The sequence below is a fragment of the Cebus imitator genome, unplaced genomic scaffold (genome assembly GCF_001604975.1).
Source record: "Cebus imitator isolate Cc_AM_T3 unplaced genomic scaffold, Cebus_imitator-1.0 Scaffold6, whole genome shotgun sequence".
In the NCBI taxonomy this organism is placed as follows: Eukaryota; Metazoa; Chordata; class Mammalia; order Primates; family Cebidae; genus Cebus; species Cebus imitator.
The window spans coordinates 3,118,614-3,144,729 of record NW_016107321.1 but is presented as its reverse complement, the minus strand read 5'-3'; the positions used below and the strand labels follow the sequence as shown (position 1 = coordinate 3,144,729).

General features: G+C 40.4%; 1 protein-coding gene across 2 annotated transcripts in view; it reads right to left on the bottom strand.

The window, feature by feature from the left end:
• The window catches only part of PRKN (parkin RBR E3 ubiquitin protein ligase), a 1,415,352-nt gene that overhangs the window by 701,820 nt on the left and 687,416 nt on the right, over positions 1 to 26,116 (bottom strand). For both annotated transcript variants that reach the window (XM_017537276.2, XM_037741740.1), the window contains exon 5: positions 832 to 915. In XM_017537276.2, coding sequence (XP_017392765.1) covers positions 832 to 915 — 84 coding nt within the window. The remainder of the gene's footprint in view (positions 1 to 831; positions 916 to 26,116) is intronic.

Genomic DNA, 26,116 nt, shown 5'->3' with positions numbered 1-26,116 from the left:
CCTCTAACGAGTCTCACTCAAACACTGCACCTGTTGCTTTTGACAGACTCTGCTCCTTAGAGAAGATATTAACTGCCAGCTGGCTCTGACAGTGTGGGAGCTGACGCTGACATGTGAGTTGGCACCAGAGCAGTATTTACAACTCAGGAAATGTATACAGGCAGACGACGACGGAGCCAGTGAGCTTGAGGTTAAAATAAAAATAACAGTATACATGTTAAGCATGACCACAATAACAAAATTACTTTAAAAATAAATTCAGAGCTTAGGGGTTTTTTCAGGAAATATCTGCTGCCTCTGAAACATATGGCATATACTTGCAAAGAGAGAAAGGGCTGTAAAGGACAGAGGATGGGAATTGAATTACATAGCTGGCCACCCATGCTATATTTTGTAATAGTCTGCTATGTGAGGACACTACTAAAGAAAGGTAGAAAAAAAGTCAATTGTGAATGACATGGAATATAAATATAAAGTATCACTGGAGCAGGGAAAAAGGTGAATCGTACACTTTTGTTATTTTTCTTTTGGAGGCTCTGAACTGGCTCTCATTTTCTTTCCATGGACATAACTTGGTGAGGCGTTTAAATGGACACAGTTCCCATGGTCACCCAAAATGGTTAAGTCACTAGGAAAGGGACCCTGGAAGGCGGTGGCACAGGCTGGATTTTTGGTGAATGTAATTAACATATTTGAATATCATAACACTTTTGGTAATATTATCAGATGGAAGAAGAGTCAGTTGACATTTTTGTCTCTAATTTCCTAGCAAACAGTGAAGACATCATCATTTTCTTGCAATAAGAGGAATGAATATGACCAGGTACTTACTGCACTAGTCCCAGGGCAGTTTGGGGACTGGCATTCGCCACTCATCCGGTTTGGAATTAAAACATCATCCCAGCAAGATGGACCCTTTGGGAAGAAACAACAATATATTCTTATATGAGTTATAATAGACATGTACTTCCTAAGACATTTTCTAACATGTTTCTACTTATATTATAAAATAGTACTGAAATTAATGTGTAGTCCAATGATTTTCAAAGCGTGGTCTGCAGCCTCTGGAGGTCTTCCTGACCCTTTCAAGGGATCTACTAGGCCAAAACCATATTCATAAATATACAGAGACTATATTTGACATTTTGCTCCAAATATGTTCATTTCCCACTTGTAGCCTTCCTCTAGGGCTGAGGTTAAATGCTCCCTTGCTAGGAAGGCCATTTCTGACTTGGTTCCACTTCTCTGCCTGCCCTTTCAGGGTTCCTTGCTAGGAAGGCCATTTCTGACTTGGTTCCACTTCTCTGTCTGCCCTTTCAGGGTTCCTTTGCTTCATAGTAATTGCCACCCTCCCCCACCCGGCCATGCAGTGCCCAGCACAGAGCGAGGGCTGTCTGTCCTGATTGACCGTAGCTGCACAAAAGGCTACTTGATCTACTCTGTTCCCTGAGGCATCCCAGCACCTAGAGAAGGGCCCAGCATGGAGGGGGTGCTCAGCAAACTTTCCTTGGCATCAAAGAAACAAAAATACAAATAACAGCGACACTCTATGTTTTGGTCTTTTTTTTTTCAGATGGAGTCTCGCTCTGTTGCCGATGCTGGAGTGCAATGGCGCTATGTCAGCTCACTGCAAACTCCGCCTCCTGGGTTCAAGCGATTCTCCTGCCTAAGCCTCCAAAGTAGCTGGGACTACTGGCGTGTGCCACCACATCCAGCTAATTTTTGTGTTTTTAGTAGAGACGGGGTTTCACCATGTTTTTCAAGATGGTGTCCATCTCTTGACCTCGTGATCTGCCTGCCTCAGCCTTCTAAAGTGCTGGGATTACAGGTGTGAGCCACTGTACCCGGCCTACACTCTCTTAAATTAGAGGAGACCACTTGAAATGAAATATCAGTGTCAATTATTGCATTCCTCTTGGAAAGCAAACCAGTAAAAAGCATCATAAGCATACATTTTTGTCTAAATTTTAAGAAATCCGGTTGTGCATTGTGGCTCATGCCTGTAATCCCAATACTTTGGGAGGCTAAAGGGGATGGATCACCTGAGGTCAGCAGTTTGAGACCAGCCTGGCCAACATGGTGAAACCCTGTCTGTACTAAAAATGCAAAAATTAGCTGGGTGTAGTGGCGCATGCCTGTAATTCCAGCTACTCAGGAGGGTGAGGTAGGAGAATTGCTTGAACCCAGGAGGCGGAGGTTGCAGTGAGCCGAGATGGTGCCACTGCACTCCAGGCTGGGAGACAGAGCAACACTCCACCTCAAAAAACAAAGGCAGATAGGGAAGAAGACACACGGGACCAGGAGCAGTACATTTCCAGATCTTCAAATTTTCCAGACAGAAAGGTCAGATCATCTACTTGGAAACAAAAATCAAAATAGATTTTTTAAATTGTAGCAGTACCTTCCATTTTAACCTAAAATTCTGTATCTGGCCTGATTATCAATTAAATGGGAAAATGGGAAAAAGCGGCTTGGGGAGATACAAGCTGGAAAGTTGGTTTGTGTGTCTGCAGCGCTCAGGGTTTAGGAAATCATCAGATGCCTGAGGAAAGCCCCAAGTGGCCGGCCCGGACCTCCTCCCTGGGGGTGGAGCAGCAAGGTGGTCACATGAGGGGCTGAGTGGAGAGGTGAGCTGTGGTCTCCCCAGCTGTGACACAGAAGGAAGGAGGAGGGAAGGTGCATCAAGGGCTGGAGGAGATGGACAGTTTCCAGGAGACGTGGTATGAGGCCAGAGCCCAGCACAAGGCAGAAGGTTAGGATCCAGGGGTGGAGGTTATGGTGATTTTACTACCAACGTTTGGACCCAGCCAGTGTTTAAGCTGTAGGAACTAAATCGCTCATCACGAGTCAGCACAAGGCCCTTCTCTGCTTCTGAAAGCAGTGCAGAGCTGCCCTGCCACCTTGCAGCAGATGCTGCGGAACATGCTGGGGGAGGTGGAAAGGGCTCAGAGCCAGCCCTGCCGGTCTGCAGGAGTGCTCCCTCCCTCTCTCCTTCACCATTACACATGTGCACAAGACATGCACCCAACACACTCACACATACATGCACACACCCCACACACTCACTCCTACACACACAGGAATGCACGCTCACAGCATGTCACACACCACACATGCATAAACATACCACATATGTACATGTGTACACACATCCCACACACCCCACACACCCCACACGCTTCACACACCCCACACACATACACCCACACCCATGAACACACACCAAGACACATCACACATGTATAAACATGTGACATATGTACATGTGCACACACATCCCTCACACCCCCTACACCTAACACACCCTACACACATACACCCACACATATGCATGCACACCAAGACACACCACACATGCATAAACACACCACATATGTACATGTGCACACACATCCCACACACCCCCCCACACCTCACACACCTCACAAACATGCATGCACACCAAGACATACCACACAAGCATAAACGTACCACATATGTACATATGCACACACATCCCACACACCCCCACAGACACCCACATGCATGCACACATACCAAGACACACCACACATGCATAAACACACCACACACACATGCATGCACACATGACACCACATAGCACACAGGTGTACATATACTAATACACTCACACACTCATGCATGCACACATGCGCTATTCTAGAGCAAAGCAGGGGGACACAGAGCAGTTCTCCAGCACTGAGCTGTACCTGAAAGAGACTGAGCCATCTGACGAGGCTCTTTACCCCAGACCTCAAAGGGAGCCACATCTGGCAGCCACCGATCATTAACCCAAAAGCCACTGCTTAAGATGGAGGTAAATGTGCAGAAAAGGGAGCAGGACTGAAACTGCGATGCTTTGAAAAGCCTGCTTTCAAGCATGGACTTGGCTGGCATCTTGGAATGTGAATTTTGGAAGTGTCCTCATCATTCCCTTACTGCTATGGCTGGTGTGTAGAGCCTGAGCTGTCTGTACAAACCATGGCTATGTGCAACATCTCACCCTCTGCAAGTCTGGAATTTTGATAAGCCTCAGGCAGAGGTGGCTACATGACCAGTTCCCACTAAAACTGCTGGGCACTGAGTCTCTAATGAGCTTCCTGGCAGACGACACTTCACACATATTGTCACAAGTGGCTGCTGGGGGAATGAGTGCCTCTTGACTGACCACTGCGAGAGGACTCAGAGCCGTGCCTGTAGTTTCCCCTAAACATCTCCTGCTGGGCCTTCTCCCTTTGCTTCATATCCTTTTGTTGCAGTGAATCTTAGCTACGTGTGTGATGGCATGGCGAGTCCTGGTGAATCATTGAATCTGGAGGTGGGAAGTGGTCTTGTGGGCCCAGGACATGAAGACATATAATTGGTGATCAAGGCAGTGTTCTCCCAGGCACATAGGAGGGGTGGGGCGCATCATTAAGATCACATCAGTCACAAAGAAGAAGACGTTTCATTTTCTTTGCACATCCCAATATATTCACGATAATGTAAGCACTTATGTGATCGTCAACTTTAGAGTAACACTACTAAAAATGAACAGAGGATTTTAATTGTGATTATGTAACCAAATATATATGTCATTCAGCTTGGACAATATAAAAGGAAAACCAGAAATGTGAGGAATTGGAAGGCAGAAGTGAGGCTGGCGAGCGAGAAAAGTGGGGATTACTATCCTTACCTGCCAAGCTGTTATTAGTATAAGGCTGTCTGGACCTTTGCTTTTCAAACATGTGCATATATTCACTTGAAAAGCCATAAATGTATAGAAATAAAAGAGAGGTAAAGAAAAGATACCTAGGACCTTGATCACATTCATCAGCCTCATTTTTCCAGCTTAAGGTGAGAAATTCAGTGGAGATAAATGTGGCTAGAATGCAGTCTGCTACAATGATTACACTTTTTAATCTGAGGACCTTTCTTACTCCTATACAAAAACGATGAGCCATAATTGCTTTAGCCATGCCACTCCTGGAACGCTGTGTGCAATGATTAGGCAATTAAGTTCTATATTTTCTATAATATGACAGCAGCAAAGTTAAATCTTCTTTGTCATGGTACAGAATCACTGGGACATTTGTTTCTTTTTTTTGGATAGTCATAACATTCATACTCATGGTGTGACTAGTATGGATAAACGAGCCTGTCCATTTTATTATACTGAATTCCCATATCCAACAGAGGATTTTAATTATGATTATTAAATATACATGTAATATACAAATTGCATGGCAAATCGCAAATCCTTTGACAAGAATGCAGAGGGCACAACTTGCCCCTTTGTTTTAATGTCTGTTTCTCTGTAGGCTGTGGTTTGTTCCACCTTTATGGACACTACAAATCAGATTTCTCTCATTTTTAGACAATTAGGAAATCTTTAGAGTCAAATTTGTGGACCGGCTCTAGTAATTTTACGTAACTCATACTACACACTTCGTTTACGAATATTACCCTCGGCTTTGCATTACTTTCCTTTGATCCCTTTCCTCATGTAATTTAATTTTTCCTGGTTTTCATCTCCATTATCCCTGCAAGCTCGTCACATCATTCTCAAATGAGGCAGGGTATCATTAGGTAATTGTCGAGCCTCGTGACTAAGCCTGACTGACAGCTCTGACAGAAGCAGCGCTGTCTTGGGATGGAAGTCATTTCTCCTCCAGGAACAAGGTGATCTCTGGCTAGATGCCTGTGCCGAGCTCTGGCTCTCATATGGTGACTGGTGGCGATTCCCAGTGAACCACACTGTGCCTGGGGCACCGAAAAGTCCCTGGGTTGAAAAGAAATCCATGTCACTGTGGTTAACCATTAAGTAATGGGACAACGTTGCTTCTCTTTTCTGTGAACATGGAAGTTGTTTTGACTGACTGATGGCACATTCAATGGTAAATAACTCATCTATGTGGCAAAGCCAAGGAGGGGCACTAATAGGCGGGGCACAGTGGCTCACACCTGGAATCTCAGCACTTTGGGAGGCCCAGGCAGGCGGACCACCTAAGGTCAGGAATTCAAGACCAGCCTGGCCAGCATGGTGAACCTCTGCCTTTGATAAAACACAAAAATTAGCTGGGTGTGGTGGCACTTGCCTGTTATCCCAGCTACTCAGGTGGCTGAGGCTGGAGAATCACTTGAACCTGGGAGGCAGAGATTGAAGTGAGCTGAGATCATGCCACTGCACTCCAGCCTGGGCAACAGAGCGAGACTTTGTCTTAAAAAGAAAAAACAGAGAAGGAGCACTAATAATGCAAGAGTTAGGTCCCAGTTATATTTTGCTCCACAGAGTAAGATTTCTTAATTCAAAGTCTAGAATTCAGTGAGACTTTTCTGTGCATATCACAGACATTTATTTTTTCATATTTAAATTTTTAGTGCCCAAATAGCAACTAAAATATTTATGGAACAATTCGTATAATTGTCACAACAGGTACTATGTTATCTGACAAATCTGTGTTTTACAGAGACATTATAGAAAACCCATTCACAATTTTCTTCTTGATTTCAAGCTATAACACAATGGTATAAGTAGTAAAACTGAATGAAATTCTTCTGAACCTGGGACTTCAACAGAGTAAAATGATATGCTGGTTTATGCAGCTACTCACACTAATAGTGTGAATGCTATGACTATCCTGAAAATGGAAACAACTATCCAAGTGAATCTATACCCTTACGAAGCCAATTTAACATGCTCCTGTCAAATTTTGGAAAATATAAAACTTTAATGCCTAATCATTGAACACAGTGTTTTAAGAGTTTCCTGGCTAAAGCAATTATAGTTAATAGTTTTTATATAGTAGTAAGAAAGGTCTTCAGATTAAAAAGGACTGCAAAAATTCATGATAGTAGAAGGGAGCTATGGATTACAATATGTCGATTAGAGAACCAAAACCACTATTTCATCCCTCAAATCTACAGAATTATAGAAAGATATCTCAATAAAATGTCACATGGTCCATTAGGAAAAATATGGCTGTTTTTTAGAAAACTTTCTCTCTTTTTTGCCTAGTAATGCTTAGAACCAAGGGAAATATGTAAATTACTTTAGCAACACTAGCAGGGTGAGGGAACCATGGGCTGCTGGTCAAATCCCACCTTAAATAGCCCTTGAGCTAAGAAATGTTTTCATATCTTTTAATAGTTGGAAAGCCTAAAAAGCATGTTTCATGACACATGGAAACCATGTGAAAGTTAAAATTCAGTGTCCATAAAGTTTTATTGGCGTATAGCCACATATAGTATGGTTGCTTGCATGCCACAATGAGCCATTGCAACACAGACCTCATGACGCGTACAGCCTACCATATTTACTTTTGGGCCCTTTATTGAAAAAGCTTGCCAACCTCTGATCTATAGCAAATAAAATTTTCCAAACTCACAGTGAAAAGCACTCTTTCATTTTTAATATTGTAGCGGCTAACATATAATCACACTTATCTGTATGAGTAGGTATGTCCTGGGTCTCAAGTGAAAAATTACAATGAAACCCTGAGTGCTGTTGACCTGAGGATTCTGAGAAAACACTGACAGAGAGGCAGCATCTGAATCCTCAGATTCAAGAAACTGTTTGCATCAGTAAGTGGAAAGGAACAACTAGAGACGGCATTTGAGGATTGGTCCTGACTAATGTTACTATCTATACAAAAACATGAATCAAATATTATCTAAACACATCTGTATGATGCATGTAAGTCAGAAATACAGAAAAATGGTGCAACAGAGGGAAAGCCTTGATAAAATCTATAAAATGTGGGTTTTAAATTTATTTTCAAAACTTCTAGTACTAATAATCCAAAAGCCATTTCGGCTATGTCTTTCAATACCCAACAAAGTGGAATGTTAAAATATGTAACTGGCTAATTCATATCGAAGTATTCATCGGATTGACAAAGCAAAATGATTTTTTTTCTTGAGTTATCTAAATAAATGCTATAATCTCCTCTTCCTATGTTGGTCTATGCATTGATGCTTAAAATAAATTGCTAATTTTGTTTCCCAAAATGCTACTAGAAAACCATGGCATTTACAATTTTTTAAAAAAGTTATTTAATAGTAATTTTACTTAAACTATACTGCCCTATTATCTCATCTTGTCATCAAATATGAAGCATTTAAAATGTTCTCTTGAATAATCCACAAACATTAAGCCATATAATTAAGTGTAAGAGACTAAAATGATTTTGTAATTCATCCTAAGGATATAATACAAGAGCAGAACTATCTTGAAAACAGCTGTACTCAGAAGCTTGAGTCCTCCCTTGATGTTTTTCTCTCTCTGTCTGCAACAAAATGATAAAAAGGAGCTTTGAGGTTCAAAAACCTGTTGAATTTCATTTCTACCCACGACTAGCTATATGTTCCCGAGCTAGTTGCATGTACCCACTCTCGAGTTAGTACTCTTCATCTGAAAAGTGAGGAATTAAATATCCACTTCACAGAGTGTGCATGAAGATTAAATGAAACAACACAACTGCAAACAACAGTGTGCAAAGGCAACACAACAAATGCCTTTACATGGTGCCTGGCACATAGTGACTTAAAAAAATGGCAACTGTTACAAGTATTATTTCTCATTTCTCCAAATAAGAACTTCCTGAATATGGTTATCTTTGGTGTAGTAAAAGCTGAGCCCTAAGAGGCCATTTCCAGGGGATCTGGCAGCCCAGTGGGTTTCTGAATGCCTCCTTTTTCTTAATTTCCCTATTAACAGCCCTCCCCCAAGGTGATGTCACTTTCTACGGCATGCTGTTTCTAACTCTTCTACAGCATGTGTCTTCCTGAGTCATCTGGTGGACACTGTTCTGAACACCCATCTGCCTCCATTTGATTGAAGGCTCCTATGCTCTCACAAAGCTAAGCACATGCCATGGCATAAAAAATGCAATCACTAAATAGTAAGCAGGGAAAAGAAAGAAAAAAACTCATTAAACCAAAATATTCATCCACTCACCAAATATTTATTGTTGCTCTTAAACCCTGAGACTACAGTTACAAAAAAGAGAGAAAAATCCCTTTTCTTGTAGACTTTATGTAGTAGCTACAAAAATGGTATTACAAATGAATCGATCACACCCATGAAAATGAGTAAGATTTTTGAAAATGCCCATATCAAAGACTGGCCAGATGTAAAACAACTGTAATATACACACTGCTTGTGCAAATGTAAAATGGTACAGCCATTTCAGAAATCTATGACGCATTTTTTTAAGTAAACATATAAGTAACATATGATTAAGTTATTGTACCCTTAGGTATTCATGTGAGATAAATGAAAATATATCCACACAGAATGTTGTAGGCAAGTGCTCCTAACAGTTTTATTCATACTAAATGCAATCTGGAGGGCATCCCCATATCTATGAAACATTTTATCTAAATGGATAAACAAAACGTGGTATACCTATTCGGTGCACTGCTACTCAAGAATAAGCAGTGTCCTCTTACCTACAAATGGAGCAACATTAATGATTCTCAAAATTGGTCTGAGTGAAAGAAGCCAAACATGAAACAGAATACTTGGCACGATTCCATTTATACGAAATGCAGAGGTTGCTTGAGGGCGAGAGCACAGAGTGGGTACGAGCTACGTAAACACACAAGGGTTATTTTGGGGGTTATGGGCTGAACTGCATCCTCTCAAAATTCATGTTTAAGTACTAACCCCTAGTACCTCAGAATGTAGATGCATTTGGAGATGGGTCTTGAGAGAGGTAATTAAGTTAAGATGAAGTCATTAGGGTAGGTCCCAATCCAATATGACTGATGTCCTTAAAAATGGAGGACATTAGGACAGAGACACACACAAAGGAAGGCTTCTGTATATGTGAAAATGTGGGGAGAAGGTGGCCATGTGTAAGCCAAGTACAGGGGCCTCAGAAAACAGCAAGCCGGCTGACATGCCTTGATCTCAGACTTCTAAACGCTGGAAATGTGAGAAAATACATTTCTATTGCTTAAGCTTTCCAGTCTGGAGTATTTTGTCATGGCAGTCCTAGCAGACAAATCTAGAGGTTATGGAAATGTTTTTTATCATGACTGTGGTGGCAGCTTTATGTTGTTACGTACTTATCAGAGCTCCTCAAATTGTACCCTTCAAATGGAGGAAGTCTATTTACACAAATTATTCCTCAATAAAGTGGGTAAGGAACTGAGATGTTGACAAGGAAATTCTGTAAGAGACACAGAATCTCTGTAGCAAGTGTTGCTTGAACAATTGAATATAAATATCTCACTCGATACAGAAAACAAACGGGAGCATCTTCATAACCTTGGAACAGGTACAATTTTCTTATAAGGATACAGAAGGCTCTGACCCCACATAAAGAAATGTGTAAATTGAACTTCAATGAATACTATAGCTCATCAAAAACACTATAAATATGAATACACAAACCACAGACTTGGGAAAATATTAGTAATACATATAATTGTCAAATAAGTCATCTAAGAGCATTTAAAGAGCTAACATAAAGAACACATTAGTAATATAGAGGCAAGCACACCAGTTAAAAATAAGCAAAAAACCAGAACAGACTATTTGCAAAACAAGATGTATAAGTGGCCAATAATTACATAAAACAATGGTCAACATCATTAATAATCAGAAAAATGCTGAATAGGAATGCTGAGAGAGGGCACCCTTGTCTAGTGCCAGATTTCAAAAGGAATGCTTTTAGCTTTTGCCCATTCAATATGATATTGGCTGTGGGTTTGTCATAAATAGCTTTTATTATTTTGAGACATGTTCCATTGATACCTAGTTTATTAAGAGTTTTTAGCATAAAGGGCTGTTGAATTTTGTCGAAGGACTTCTCTGCATCTATTGAGATGATCATGTGGTTTTTGCCTTTGGTTCTGTTTATGAGATGGATTACGCTTATAGAATTGCATATGTTGAACCAGCATTGAATCCCTGGGATGAAGACTACTTGATCGTAATGGATAAGCTTTTTGATGTACTGTTGCATTCGGTTAGCCAGTAATTTATTGAAGAATTTTTCATCGATGTTCTCATGGATATTGGCCTGAAATTTTCTTTTTCAGTTGTATCTCTTCCAGGTTTTGGTATCAGCATTATGTTTTTCTCATAAAATGAGTTAGGGAGGATTCCCTCTTTTTGTATTGTTTGGAATAATTTCAGAAGTTCTAGCTAGAGCAATCGGGCAAGAAAAAGAAATAAAGGGTATTCAATTAGGAAAGGAGGAAATCAAATTGTGGCTATTTGCAGACAGCATGATTGTATATTTAGAAGACCACATCGTCTCAGCCCAAAATCTCCTTAAACAGATAAGTAACCTCAGCAAAATATCAGGATACAAAATCAATGTGCAAAAATCACAAGCATTCCTACAGACCAGTAACACACAAACAGTGAGCCAAATCATGAGCAAACTCCCATTCACAATTGCTACAAAGAAAATAAAATACCTAGTAATACAACTAACAAAGGACGTAAAGGACCTCTTAAAGGAGAACTACAAACCATTGCTCAACAAAATAACAGAGGACACGAACAGATGGAGAAACATTCTATGCTCATGGTTAGGAAGAATCAATATCGTGAAAATGGCTATACTTCCCAAAGTAATTTATAGATTCTACACTATCCCCATCAAGGTACCAATGACCTTCTTTACAGAACTGGAAAAAAAACACCTTAAACTTCATATGGAACCAAAAGAGAGCCCGCATAGCCACAAGACAATCCTAAGCAAAAAGAACAAAGCTGGAGGTATCATGCTACCTGACTTCAAACTATACTACAAGGCGACAGTAATCAAAACAGCATGGTACTGGTACCAAAACAGAGATATAGACAAACGGAACAGAACAGAGGGCTTGGAAGTAATGCCACACATCTACAACCATCTAATCTTTGACAAATCTGACCAAAACAAGCAATGGGGAAAGGATTCCCTGTTTAAGAAATGATGTTGGGAAAACTGGCTAGTCATGTGCAGAAAGCTGAAACTGGACCCCTTCCTTACACAATATACAAAAATTAACTCCAGATGGATTAAAGATTTAAACATAAGACCTAACACCATAAAAACCTAGAAGAAAACCTAGGCAATACCATTCAGGACATAGGCATAGGCAAGGACTTCATGACTAAAATACCAAAAGCAATGGCAACAAAAGCCAAAATAGACAAATGGGATCTAATTAAACTTAAGAGCTTCTGCACAGTAAAAGAAACATTCATTAGAGTCAACTGGCAACCAACAGATGAAGAAAATACTTTTGCAATCTATGCATCTGACAAAGGGCTAATATCCAGAACCTACAAAGAACTAAAACAAATTTACAAGAAAAGAAAAACCCATCAAAAAGTGGGCAAAAGATATGAACAGACACTTTTCAAAAGAAGACATTTATGTAGCCAACAAACATATGGAAAAATACTCATCATCACTGGTCATTAGAGAAATGTAAATCAAAACCACTTTGAGATACCATCTCATACCAGTTAGAATGGTGATCATTAAAAAAATCTGAGGACAGCAGATGCTGGCTAAGATGTGAAGAAATAGAAACGCTTTTACACCGTTGGTGGGAGTGTAAATTAGTTCAACCATTGTGGAAGACAGTGTGGCAATTCCTCAAGGATCTAGAAATAGAAATACCATTTGACCCAGCAATCTCATTACTGGGTATATACCCAAAGGACCATAAATCGATCTATTATAAAGACACATGCACATGTATGTGCATTGTGGCACTGCTTACAACAGCAAAGACTTGGAACCAATCTAAATGCCCATAGATGATAGACTGGACAAGGAAAATATGGCACATATACACCACGGAATACTATGCAGCCATAAAAAAAGATGAGCTCATGTCCTTTGCAGGGACATGGATGAATCTGGAAACCATTATTCTCAGCAAACTGACACAGAACAGAAAACCAAACACCACATATTCTCACTCATAAGTGGGTGTTGAACAATGAGAACACATTGGACACAGGGAGGGGAACATCACACACTGGGGTCTGTTGGGGGATGGGGGTCTAGGGGAGGGATATCATGGGGTGGGGAGGTTGGGGAGGGATAACATTAAGAGAAATACTTAATGTAGGTGATGGGGGGATGGAGGCAGCAAACAACCATGGCATGTGTATACCTCTGTAACAATCCTGCAAGATCTGCACATGTACCCTAGAACTTTAAGTAAAATAAAATAAAATAAACTGAAAAAATAATCAGGAAAATGTAAGTTAAAATCACAAAATACAATTTCACTTGATTTCACATCTTAGCCACTATGATAATACTACATGTTGGTGGACATTTGTTCTAGCCATGGGGGCAGCAGATTGGATGGTGGCCACCCACATTGAGGATGGGTTTTTTCCCAGTCCAATGACTCAAATTTCAATATCCTCAGGCAACACCCTCACAGACATGCTTAGAAACAATTCTTTACCAGCTATCTAGGCATCCTTCAATCCAATCAAGTCAACACCTAATATCAACCATCACACAAATCCTTATTTTCTCTCTCTCTCTTTTTAGGAAACACATATTAGCTGTGGCTAACATACATGTTTATTACAATACATATACTATACTCTTTACTATGGTCTAGCTATGTCCCGTAAAATTCATGTGTTGGAAACAGTTCCAAATGGAAGTGTTAGGAGGTCAGGTCTAATGGAAAGTGTTTAAGTCATAAAGGTTCCACCTGCATGAATGGACACATACCCCTAAGAAACGAGCTTGCAGGAGTGGGCTCTCCTTCTACTGCTCTTTGACCATGTGAGGACACACCATTCCTCCCTTCTGGAGGGCACAGCATTTAAGGTGTTATCTTAGAAGCAAAGAGACCAGGCCTTCACCTGCTGGGGCCTTGATTCAGAACTGTGATAATAGATTTCTGTTCTTTTTAAGTTACCCAGCCCCAGGAATTCTGATATGGCAGCACAAAAAGGACTAAGACATTCTTCAAATACTTGAATCACTGAAACAAATCATATGACATTATCCAGGTGAAAAGAGATCTTTTTCTTTATGTTGTGGCAGAAGGTTTCAGTTGTCTCCTCTCTTCTTTTATGGTAATAAAATTTCTGATTTATAGCTGAGCATATGAGCCCCTAGAAAAAAGACTACCTCCCAGCTTCCCTTGCCTGAACCAAGTGAGTAATCGGTGATCGATGGAATATAACAGAAGCATCCTGTGGAAACTACCACTTGGCCTTTTCTTCATCTTTTCTTTTCTCTCCTCTTTGTAAAATACCTAGTGCATCTTGAATCACAAGTTCAAGGTTATACACAGTAGAGCAACAATATAAAAAGAGTCTGGGTTCCTGTCATCATGAAGTGCCATAGCAACCTTGAATCACCTATCGAAACTTCTACATGAGAGAAAGACTGAACTCTCACATTATATAAGTCACTGTTACTTTGAAGTTTTAAGATATTCACTGTCAAATCCTATAGCCACTGTTATTACAATTATATTAACTTTGATTTAATGGAAAAATCAATGGAGCACACAAAACTGTAGCAATATTCTACCATGACCTAAAAAAACAACAAGAATTTTGTTTCACATACATAAAGATGCTGGCGTAGGAAGACAAACAAGCCTACTGGAAGACAAAAGTAAAATATTACTTATAATACATCAGGGAATAAGACCTTAATTGTAAGTTCATGAGTTTTTACAATTATAGAAGTTAACAACAAAACCCAAACTTTTAAGAAAGCATGGATCATTTTGATGAAAATCTTTACCAAACATGATCTATAATCCATGCTTACTTCAGCAGATTACATGTGACATGCACATGAAAACTTAGCTTTCTACAAAGAGCAATGGTATAATGAATATATGTCACTTGCCGGAAGCTGTAGTTAACATCATACATACCTCATCTTTAGTGACCTATAAACAAAGCAAGGCAGGCAGCACCATTACCTTTTTTACAGATAGACTAAGGATTGAAGATGCTACGGTTATGTCCAAGGCTACATGTTTACAAAGTAACAAAGTCAATTTATCGTAAAAGTGTTTGCTGTGTTGTTCACTTTTCAGACATAGTTTTAAAAAATACATGCCAAACAAATAAGCATTTTTTATTTACTGTTTTACCTTGAAATATAGTGATGTCCTTGCTAACTGTATCTCTGTCCTTCAGAGACAGGCTTCATGCCAGGGTGGTGGACACTTTCCTATCTGGTGGGTAGGAAACTGGTAACTCAATTTACTAATTATGAAAACAGGCACCAAGTTAAGATTTTGCCTCAAGAAATATGTATGGACATACATTTTTGGAATATATATCAATATCTTTACATTCCTTCGGCCTCTTTGCTTATAACCTGCTTTTCTTTTAGCTATTTCTTGAGTTATGTGGGTGTTTTTCTTTTAAAAGCTTTATTATCGACAGCTTTTTCCAGGTACACGGTTTCATTTATCTTAGAAATCATATGAGACGTTATACCCTGCATTTGTTTTCTATTGCCGTGTAACAAATGACCACAATTTAGTGGCTTAAAATAACATGCTTTTATGATCTCACAGTTTCTGCGTGACTTCTGCTCAGGGTCTCATGAGGCCCAGTCAAGATGTTGTCTGGGCTGCTCTCTTCCCTGGAGACTCCATTACAGAGAAACTAGCTTCCAAGCTCTCTCAGGCTGTTGGCAGAATTAACTTCCTTGCGGCTGTCATTACAAGGTCCAGGGCTTTCTGCTGCCTGTTGGCTAGAGGCCTCCTGCTGTTCCTTGCCATGTGGGCTTCCTCACCTTGGCAGTTCACTGCATCAGGCAGGCAAAGAGAGGGTCTGCTCCAGTCTTCCCTGAATCAGCCATATGTAACGCATTCAGGGGAAAGCTTAGTAACATAATCAGCATGGTCAGGGACGTGACATCACTTTTGCTGTATTTTCTTGGTTAGAGAAAGCAGTTTCACAAAATCATGTATAGGAGGTGGTGGGAGGTCATGGGGAGTGGGGGTGGTCGCTTTCATGTCTGTCCCTGCCCCACTTAACAGATTAGGAGAAAGACCCTTCATAAAATTAAAGTTTGAGAGAAGAAAACTCAATATACGACATTAGTTGCCAAGTGCTCAGGCTATTTTTAAAAAATATAAACACATATTTCAGTTTAGGTACATGAATATTTGAACACTTCCTTGGAATCCTCCTTTTAAAATTTCAAATAGGTGATTTTATAGTTTAGGAGATGATATGGTTTGGCTGTGACCCCACCCAAATCTCAACTTGAATTGAATCTCCCAGAATTCCCTGGTGTTGTGGGAGGGACCCAAGAGGAGGTAATTGAATCATAGGGGCTGGTCTTTCCTGTGCTATTCTCGTGGTAGTGAATAAGTCTCACAAGATCTGATGGATTTATCAGGGGTTTCCACTTTTGCTTCTTCCTCATTTTTTCTTGCCATCACCATGTAAAGATGAGCCTTTTGCCTCTCGCCATGATTCTGAGGCTTCCCCAGTCATGTGGAACTGTAAGTCCAATTAAACCTCTTCCTGTTCCCAGCCTTGTGTATGTTTTTATCAGCAGCATGAAAATGAACTAATCCAGGAGATATGAAGAAATAAATACCAGATGTAACCAGAAACCAAGTTTCTGTTTATTCTGTCATGTTAAACTTGAAAAAATTAGAACATGTTATAAAAACAGAAACATGCTTTGCTTTAATGAATGTATATACTCCTTTCTAACTTGAATTTATTCCCTACGATTTCTTAGAGCATGAATATATTATGGAAACAGTTAAATAAAAGTCTCACTACAACTAATTCTGTAGAAAGAAATAGAAGTCTACTGTCTAAGTAAAAGGATTAATTTATCCTAAGTAAGCCATGTTATCTTTACAAATTTTTTAAAACAAATATTATTAGAAGGAAAACAATAAGAGAAGATCTTAAGAAAACACCTAGTCTAGTCCTTATTAATATTTTTCATTCCTGATTTTGATATTATATTAATAATAATAAATCCTTCATTTGAAAATGCTTTTATATGGTGTACAGGATGCAAGAGAGGCAGAAATGATTTGGTAAATTTTAGACAGTCTCCAAGAGAATAATGATCATAATAAAAGCAATGGCAATGGTGTCACACTGCATTTGTATAAAACAGGTTTGTCTGCAAATCGCTTTCAAATGCCACAAGCCAACCCTGATTCCCAGTGAAAATCTGTGAAAGCTGTGCTCTATAGAGCTCTGAGCCACACATGCATTACTGGGTCACGTGTTGACGATTTGCTCATGTGTAACTGCAGAACAGTTTCCCAACAAAACCCTGGCCCCATGCCCAAGTATTCACTGGGTTATCAATATGTAACTATTTGGGTATATCTTGATGATTATACGAGTATTGCATTTTCATAAGAGTATCCATTTTATATGATTGGTGAATCATCAAACAAGGATCTTCCCTCATTGTATAATGGAACAACTGAAGTCCATGCTTTTCCTGGAAAATATACTCCTATTTTAGTAAAAGTTTGATCACAAGGCTGGGCTGAGCTAGCTGGGGTAAGTGTGACTCTGCTCTATGTGGGGTCAGCTTGGATGGTTTAGTGGGACTGAACGGTTTCTTTTCAAAGTGGCTCATTTGCATGGCCAGGTGGATGCTGAATATAAGCTGAGGTCAGTGGGCTGGTGGTCTTAGTTCTTCTTCTTCTTTTTTTTTTTTTTGAGACGGAGTCTTGCTTTGTTGCCAGGTGCCAGGCTGGAGTGCAGTGGTGCAATCTCAGCTCCCTGCAATCTCCGCCTCCTGGGTTCAAGCAATTCTCCTGCCTCAGCCTCCCGAGTAGCTGGAACTACAGGTGCACGCCACCATGTCCAGCTAATTTTTGTATTTTTATTAGGGATGGGGTTTCACCATATTGGCCAGGATGGTCATGATCTCTTGACCTCGTGATCTGCCCGCCTCAGCCTCCCAAAGTACTGGGAGTACAGGCATGAGCCACCATCCCGGGCCCTTAGTTCTTCTTAACGAAGGGGTGACCTAGAGCAGTGGCACCCAACACCATTTTAGTTGTCTGTCATTGTCACCATGCACAAGTTTGATGGAAGACAGTTTTTCCAGGGACCCAGGGGGCATGGTGGTTTCAGGATGAAACTGTTCCAACTCAGATCATCAGGCATTAGATTCTCATAAGGAGTGTGCCACCTAGATCCGCCGCATGAGCAGTTCACAATAGAGCTCCCCCTCCTCTGACAATCTCTTACTGCCTCTGATCTGACAGGAGGCAGAGCTCAGGCAGTCTTGCTCACTCACCTGCTGCTCACCTTCTGCTGAGCAGTCTGGTTCCTAATAGGCCATTCCTGCTGGCCCAGGACTTGGACACAGCTCCCCTAGAGCACAGTTGGTGCTTTCTAAAAGTCACTATCCTAAGGGAGAGGAAGTAGAAGCATTCAGTTTCTTAAGGCCTGAGCCTGGAAATGGGCAGAGTGTCATTTCTAACATGTTTTATTAGTGAAGCAATCACAGAGCTCGGGTTTCCCAAAAGAGGGTGGTATTTAAAGATAAGAATTCTAACGGCACATCTAGTCAACTTTTCCTCTGGCATTTCGCCGGATGATATTCTACATTTGTAGTTCCATATTTGTGCCCTTGAGCACTGCCACCATGAAGAAGGTGTTTGGTGCTGCCCATGCCCTCGTCTGGGAAATGGGGGCACAGATGGCAGCAAACACCGTCTAGTGGATGAGCCCCTCTTCATCGGCTCTCTTCTCACTCGGCTCCCCGCATTTTCCCCACTTCCTGACAACGTGGCCCATTTTGACTTTCCTTTGTTGGTATCCAAAATACCTCCCTAGTATATTCTTTACTGAAAGGCTTTAGATAATTCAAATATCATGAAACAGAAATGTATCTCATGGAATATAGTTTACAGACACATAAACCATACCACAGCAGCACTTCTGCTGGTTCTACGACAGGCCGTTAGGGTCCCTCTTAAATTTCCATCTGGACACGGGCATGGGCAGACAGTATCTGTGAATTTATAAGTGGCTTACAATTATTTTACCGAATTTATTCTTTGTTTTTGTTTTTGTTTTTTTTAATTGAGTTTCAAGCTGTCGTCCAGGCTGGAGTGCAGTGGCATGATCTCGGCTCACTGCAACCTCCGCCACCCAGGTTCAAGCGATTCTCCTGCCACAGGGTCCAAGTAGCTGGGATTACAGACACATGGCACCACATCTATTGATTTTTGTATTTTTTCAGTAGAGACAGGGTTTTATCCTGTTGGCCAGGCTGGTCTTGAACTCCTGACTTCAAGTGATCCGCCTGCCTCAGCCTCCCAAAGTACTAAGATTATAAGCTTAAGCCACTGCACTCACCTATTTTACTTAATTTCTCTAGTTTCTCAAAGATACTCTTCATTTCTCCTAGTGTTTTGAATCACTACCACATACTATCATAAAGTTCTGAAAAGCGTTCATTGTTGCTAATTTTAAGTCATCAATTCATTAATTCCTTCAACAAATAATAATGAACGTCTAATAAGTGGCACACATTTTGCCAAATTGCGGAAATGGAATACTGAAAAAGACTTTTGCACTCAGGAGCACAAAAGCGATTCAACAGGCAATTAATACTGAGATTCTTCGAGGGTAGATTGGCAGGATAGAGACCTCGACTTCTGAGAGAGCTGTGTTTTAACCTGAGAGCAGAGAAATGAGTAACATCAGAAGGTTTCATGGGAATAAGAACTATTCTGAACATGGAGAATAGAAGCAAATTCCACCAGCCCCGAGACTGATTCTTGGAATATAGATCCCAAACAAGATGATTTCTCAGATACTGACAATTAATCCATAAACAGTCCATTTCTATTAGTGTAATTCCCTAAATATCTCCATCCATACCACTAGTCTTGATAATACAATTCAATTAAAATATACAAGTAAATATAATAGTATGCACATTCCTGATTTCAAAGCAATGAGGATGCCAAGATGATAAATAGTGGTTTTGCGCTTTGGTATCAGAATGACTGGGCTTCTAACCTAATGGCCACTGCCAGCCAAGTAAGGATGAGGGTGTCTCAGAACATCAATTTTATTATATGTAATGTGAAAATAACAATTGCACCTAACTGACAGGACTGATGGTTAAATGAGATAAAGTAGTTAGCAAAATACGACATGCGTAGTGAATACTCAATAAATGTTAATGGGTACTGCAGAATAACCATAGTAGAAGAACAATATGGTCACGCAAAGAACTCAGTAGAGAAAGACTCAGAAGATCTAAGTTCAGCTAATCGATTTAACTTCTTCATGCCTATCTTGTCTGTATAATGTGGGTACAGGTCAAAAGAGCTCAGGGTCAAATAAGATAACAAACGAGCTAATTAATGTGAAAACCCATTGGAGCTACAACAAACAGGTCACACAGATATTAGTAAATAATCAAATGGAGCTAGAGGTCATCTTGAAACCGTCTGATAGGAGAGAGAAGTGGACTCAGGCTTACCTCACTTTATACAACCCCAAACCTGGGCCAACTTTGAAGTAAAAGAGAACTTAAAACATGATGCTGCGGCTGCTGTTGGCCTCCGCATTAACCAGAGCAAGCTTCTCCTCCTGTATTGATTACCCGGTACTGCAGCGTTAACTCAATGGCTGCCTAAACAAAACATCTCAGCTAGTCTTGAAAATTTTCCCAAGTACTACCTCCTCTATAGCTCTGGGTTTTTTTGGGATTTTGTTAATTTTCTGAGTCAGGGTCTTCCTCTATCGCCCAGGCTTGAGTGCAGTGGCATGATACGGCTCACTGTAGCCTCAAGTTCCTGGGCTCAAGTGATCCTCCCACCTCAGCCCACTGAGTAGCTGGGACTCCAGCTGTGCACCACCACACCAGCTAATTTTTATATTTTTTGTGCAGACAATGTTTTAGCATGTTGGCTAGGCTGGTGTGGAACTCGTGGGGTCAAGCAATCTACCGGCCTTGGCCTCTCAAAGTTCTGGGATTATAGGCTTGAGGCCCTGCCCCCAGCCCTCTACAAGAGCTTTTAAAACATAATTTGACAGATAATTCACTTCCAATACAAAAAAGTATATGGTTTTATAAAAAGCAAGCATTTCATAATCTAATACTCAAACCATATTTTCCCCCCATGGAGAAAATTATCACAAGAAAAAAGGTCACATCTCTTAAGAAAAATTTCCATGAGTGTAAGTGAAGTGAGTTTTCTCCACTAACCTGCAGGTCTGCTAAACAGTCAATCACCATCATTATTTACCCAGTCCCTCCATGCAGGGTGCAGCCACGTTAAAGGAATGAAACATTAACGACGTGTTTCCCCTTCACAACTCCCAGTCATCAAACTGTTCCTGAGCCACGAGATGGCTTCAATTATATTACTATGTGTTGACAGCTTTGCTGTAGGTACATCACAGGGATAGCAGGATTTAAAAAGCAGTAATTTTTTCTTGTTCCGTTTCATAGAATGTAAACAATGGAGACGATAAAGACTTACAGATCTGGTGATTCACATTAATGCACTCTTAACAGATTTAATTTAGGAGAAACCATATGATTATCTTCATCTGTTCAAGCTCCCTTTACTAAAAATAATCTGGCTGTTGCATGGAGGAAAGTTTGCTGTAGCTCAGATTAGAGGCAGTTTCAGGCAGCAAAATATGTTTCTAGCTGTTGAGATGGCAGCACTCATTTCAATTCAAGACATGTGAATCTGTTTGAATAACATTTATTATCATATAAAGATTCATAGTTATCTCAGCTGGTTTTATATCTTGATAATTATGACTGAAAATCAACTATGCTTATTAAATAAGAAGTTTATTAGATTTCTAGTGAATGCCCAGATACCATTATCATCATAGAAATATTATTATTTAGTTCTCAAAATTAAGCTTTATGAATAACACATCACATTTTGGTTTGTATTATAGTACTCTAAATCCCCAACTAAAACTTAACTCAATCACCCACGTTTATTTTTAAGAAAGGGAAAGGTAGAAATAACATTGGATATGGTTAAAATTGTAAGAAGTTCACACGGTATTTAATTTTCTATTGCTTCCACATAATTTACTGTCCATGAATATGTATCATCAGTCTGGGCTATCTTGACCACTGGATAAAATCTCAACATTTTTGAGTGGTGCAGGTGATAAAGGCATGAAGCACTGAAGTGAGAAGCTGTCTAGATAAGGATTTAGCAGGGACTAGAAGGAAAGTAGCTTTTCAAGGGTCCTAAGGGCAAAGAACTTAGGCTCCCCAGTGAAACAGTAAATATGTATGTAACAAGCAGGCTGCAAACTCACTGATATCTGTTTCCAGACCCTTCTAGGGCAGCTCTACAGTACCGTTACACACCACATAATGGCATTTTGGTCAACGACAGATAGCATGCTCACAGCTCATAGACAATGACACTACTGTGTATTTATAAGGTTCGTTTATCCTCATCTTTTCACTGGACTGTCTACATCGTGGGTGGGGGTTCTTACTCTTACCCCTTACTGACCTGGGGTTTGTAGACATGAAAAGAGGAAAGCTTTTTTGTTTGTTTTGTTTTGAGACAGAGTCTCCTTCTGTCCCCTAGGCTGACCTCGGCTCTCTGCAACCTTCATCTCCCAGGCTCAAATAATTCTCCTGCCTCAGCCTCCTGGGTAGCTGGGATTACAGGTATGTGCCACCACACCCAGCTGATTCTTGTATTTTTAGTAGAGACAGGGTTTTACCATGTTGGCCAGGCTGGTCTCAAACTCCTGACCTCCAGTGATCCACCTGCTTCAGCCTCCACTGATGGGATTACAGGCATGAACCACCGTGCCCAGTCAAGGAAGGCCTTCTTAATCCAAAAAGTCAAATACAATTTGGCCAAAAGAAGAGTCACTTTGTCCTCGGACAAGTATGTTGGCAAAGACAAATATTTTGCAATTTTTAAATTTGTTTGTTTTGTTTTAACATGGTCTGGTTTAATAAACATTGCATTGCTTTTCTAGTCTATAATTTCTCTCTGAGTCTTTTCACTTCAAGATATTCTGATGCCTTGTTGTTACTTCCTCTTTTCTTTCATCCGATTGTGTTATAATCAAAGTCCAATCACCTCTAACAATCAGTTAGGCCTGTTTCTTTATGATCTAATCAGAGAGAAGAAGAAGTCTTAACTTTAGATTAAAACAAACTAAATTTGCAGTTACCTGGGCGTTCTTAGCACTGATTTCAACCAGCTAAGGTTTATTCTGAAAGAGTTTTCAGTTTCTCCAAGGTTTCTGCAACAATTTCCCCAATTTATTATTTTATCATTTATCCTCCTTTTAGATCAATGTTTTTGACTTAATAAAACCACTTCTCTTAAAATGTGTTCCTGCTATGTACATGGATTTCATCAAATGAAGTGGAAAAGATGGTTGCTGGAGAACAAATAAGCTCTTGGTTATAAATCACTGACATTCTTAACTTAGATAAAAATACGTTCAGGGGAACAACTTTCTTCCCTCACATGCCTGTCTTTGCTCAGAGAACTGCAACTCCCATTTCTTCAGTAGCCCCCTCGCTCACTCATGCACAACGCCATCCGCACACTCTGTCCATGACGCATGTGTCACTTCAGCTGGAGGGTGGGGGGTGGGCAGGCTGCTGGGACTGCAAACCTGTGCTCAAATTCCCCAGATTACCTTCACCAGTAACGTAGCAGACGTGCAGGCTGGTAATCCAACATCCATTTTTCTCTTGGCTCAAAAGATGGAAGGGTACAGTTAAGACCCTGTGAACTACAGTAACTGCTACCTGTGAGCACAGCTGAAAATATCAACAGTCCTTTGCGTGCTAGACCAACACGCACATTGTTCTTTAGCTTGGGTGCCTTCATTGCCTATATCTTCTATTGGCTTCAATACTGGCCTATTCTACTGCTCTGAAAAGCAAACCTCATCCCAGCAGCTGCAAACTCACAGATATCTGTTTCCATTCCCTGCCGGGGAGGCCTTACGGTACCGTTACACACCACATAGTGACATTTTGGTCAACAACGCATAGCACGCTCACAGTGGTCTCATAAGATTTCAATGGGGCTGAAAAACTCCTGTCACCTAGTTATCATAATGTCATAGCGAAATGCATTACTCACTTGTTTGTGGTGACGCAGGTGTAAACAGACCTACTGCACTACCAGCTGTACAAAAGTATAGCACACATAGTCATGCACAGCACATAATACTGGATAATGACAGCAAATGACTATATTAGTGGTTTAGATATTTATCATAGTTTTGCATTATTTTAGGATATATTCTTCTACTCATAATTATGTCTGTTTTTTAACGTGGACTGCAAAGTAGCCTCAGACGGGTCGTTCAGGAGGTATCCAGAAGAGAGCATAGTTATCCTAGGAGATGACAGCTCCATGCATGACCTTGCCCCGGAGATCTTCCGGGGGACCTCATGTGGAGGTGGAAGATCATATTGATGATCTTGACCCTTTTATGGCCTAGGCTAATTTATAAGTTTGTGTCTTTATTTTAACCAAAAAAAATTGAAAAGGAAAAAATAAAACAACAGGCCTAGCGCGGTGGCCCACACCTCTAATCCCAGTATGGGAGGCCGAAGTGGCCAGATCACTTGAGGATTGAGATTGAGACTTTGTCTCATTAAAAAAAAAAGAAAGAAAGAAAAAGAAAGCTACACAAAGCTAAGATTAATTTATTATTGGAGAAAAATTTTATTGTAGCCTGAGTGTACGTACATATAAAGTGTGCAGCAGTGTACAATAATGTCCTAGGCCTTCCCATTCATACACAACTCGCTCACGGACTCACCCAGAGCAACTGAGAGTACTGCAAGCTCCATTCCTGCATAGGGGTACCTTTTAAAAATAAAAATCCTTTATACCAATTTTTATTGTACCTTTTCTGTTTACATATCTTTAGATTCACAAATAGTTACCATTATGTTACTGTTACCTACAACATTCGATGTAGTAACATGCTGTCCATGTTCACAGCATCGGAGCAATAGATGGATCACAGAGCCTAGGTGTCTAGTGGGCTGCAGCATCAGCTGCGTGTAAGCGCACGCTATGATGAAATCACCTGACAACACATTGTTAGGACCTATCCCACCACAGGTCAGCAGTGCATGACTGTACTTGTACCACCCCAAGCATGTTTGCCACTTAATCGCTGTTCATTTCATTGACAGAGCAAAATTAGTGCAAGTAAAATAGAGGGACCTGGAGAATGTCTCTTATAAATTGGTTGCGGACTATTAGCTGAGAATTCTTTCAAAATAGCCCATCCCACCACTCCAACTACTAATATTATCTATTCCATGAATGATTAATTTTTAACAAAAATGAAAAATCCACGATGGTTTACGTAAGAAAAAAATTAAGAGTATTCTTTAAAGTGTTTAGTTTTTCACTCATGGCCACGCACTGTGGCTCAGGCCTGTACTCCCAGCACTCTGGGAAGCTGAGGCGGGTGGATCACCTGAGGTTGGGAGTTCAAGACCTGCCTGGACAACATGGAGAAACCCTGTCTCTACTAAAAATACAAAAGCTAGTCAGACATGGTGACATGTGCCTGTAATCCCAGCTACTCGGGAGGCTGAAGCAGGAGAATCACTTGAACCCAGGAGGCGGAGGTGGCAGTGAGCCAAGATCACACCACTGCACTGTAGCCTGGACAACAGAGCGGGACTCTGTCTCAAAAAATAAAAATATATATACATATTTAATTCACATACTAGCATATAGCAGATTTCAATTTATTAAAACATAGGTCTCTGGTAAGTTGAAATCTGATCTTCCAGAAACCTTTGGGTCTTTTATGTTAACACCTCAAATTGGCTTCATTAAAAATATATATGGCATCAGACAGCAGATCATGGGTTCTCAGCATCTGAAGAAATTCAACGTCCTCTCCTTGTTCAGTTTTAACTTCTCATGACTTCACTGCATGGACGCATTGCTCAGGTGTGTTCCATAGTTTAAAACATCTGATTATGCTTCTTGAAATCAGTCTGACAGCTGAGGCATGTTCATACTCAATCCTGATACATGCCATATTAATACATTTATTCACAGAAGTATTAGTGATTGTGATATCACTCGGCAATCAAAAAGCAAAGGGAAGCACAGAGCTTGCTTTTTGTCCCAAATTGTGCTCCAG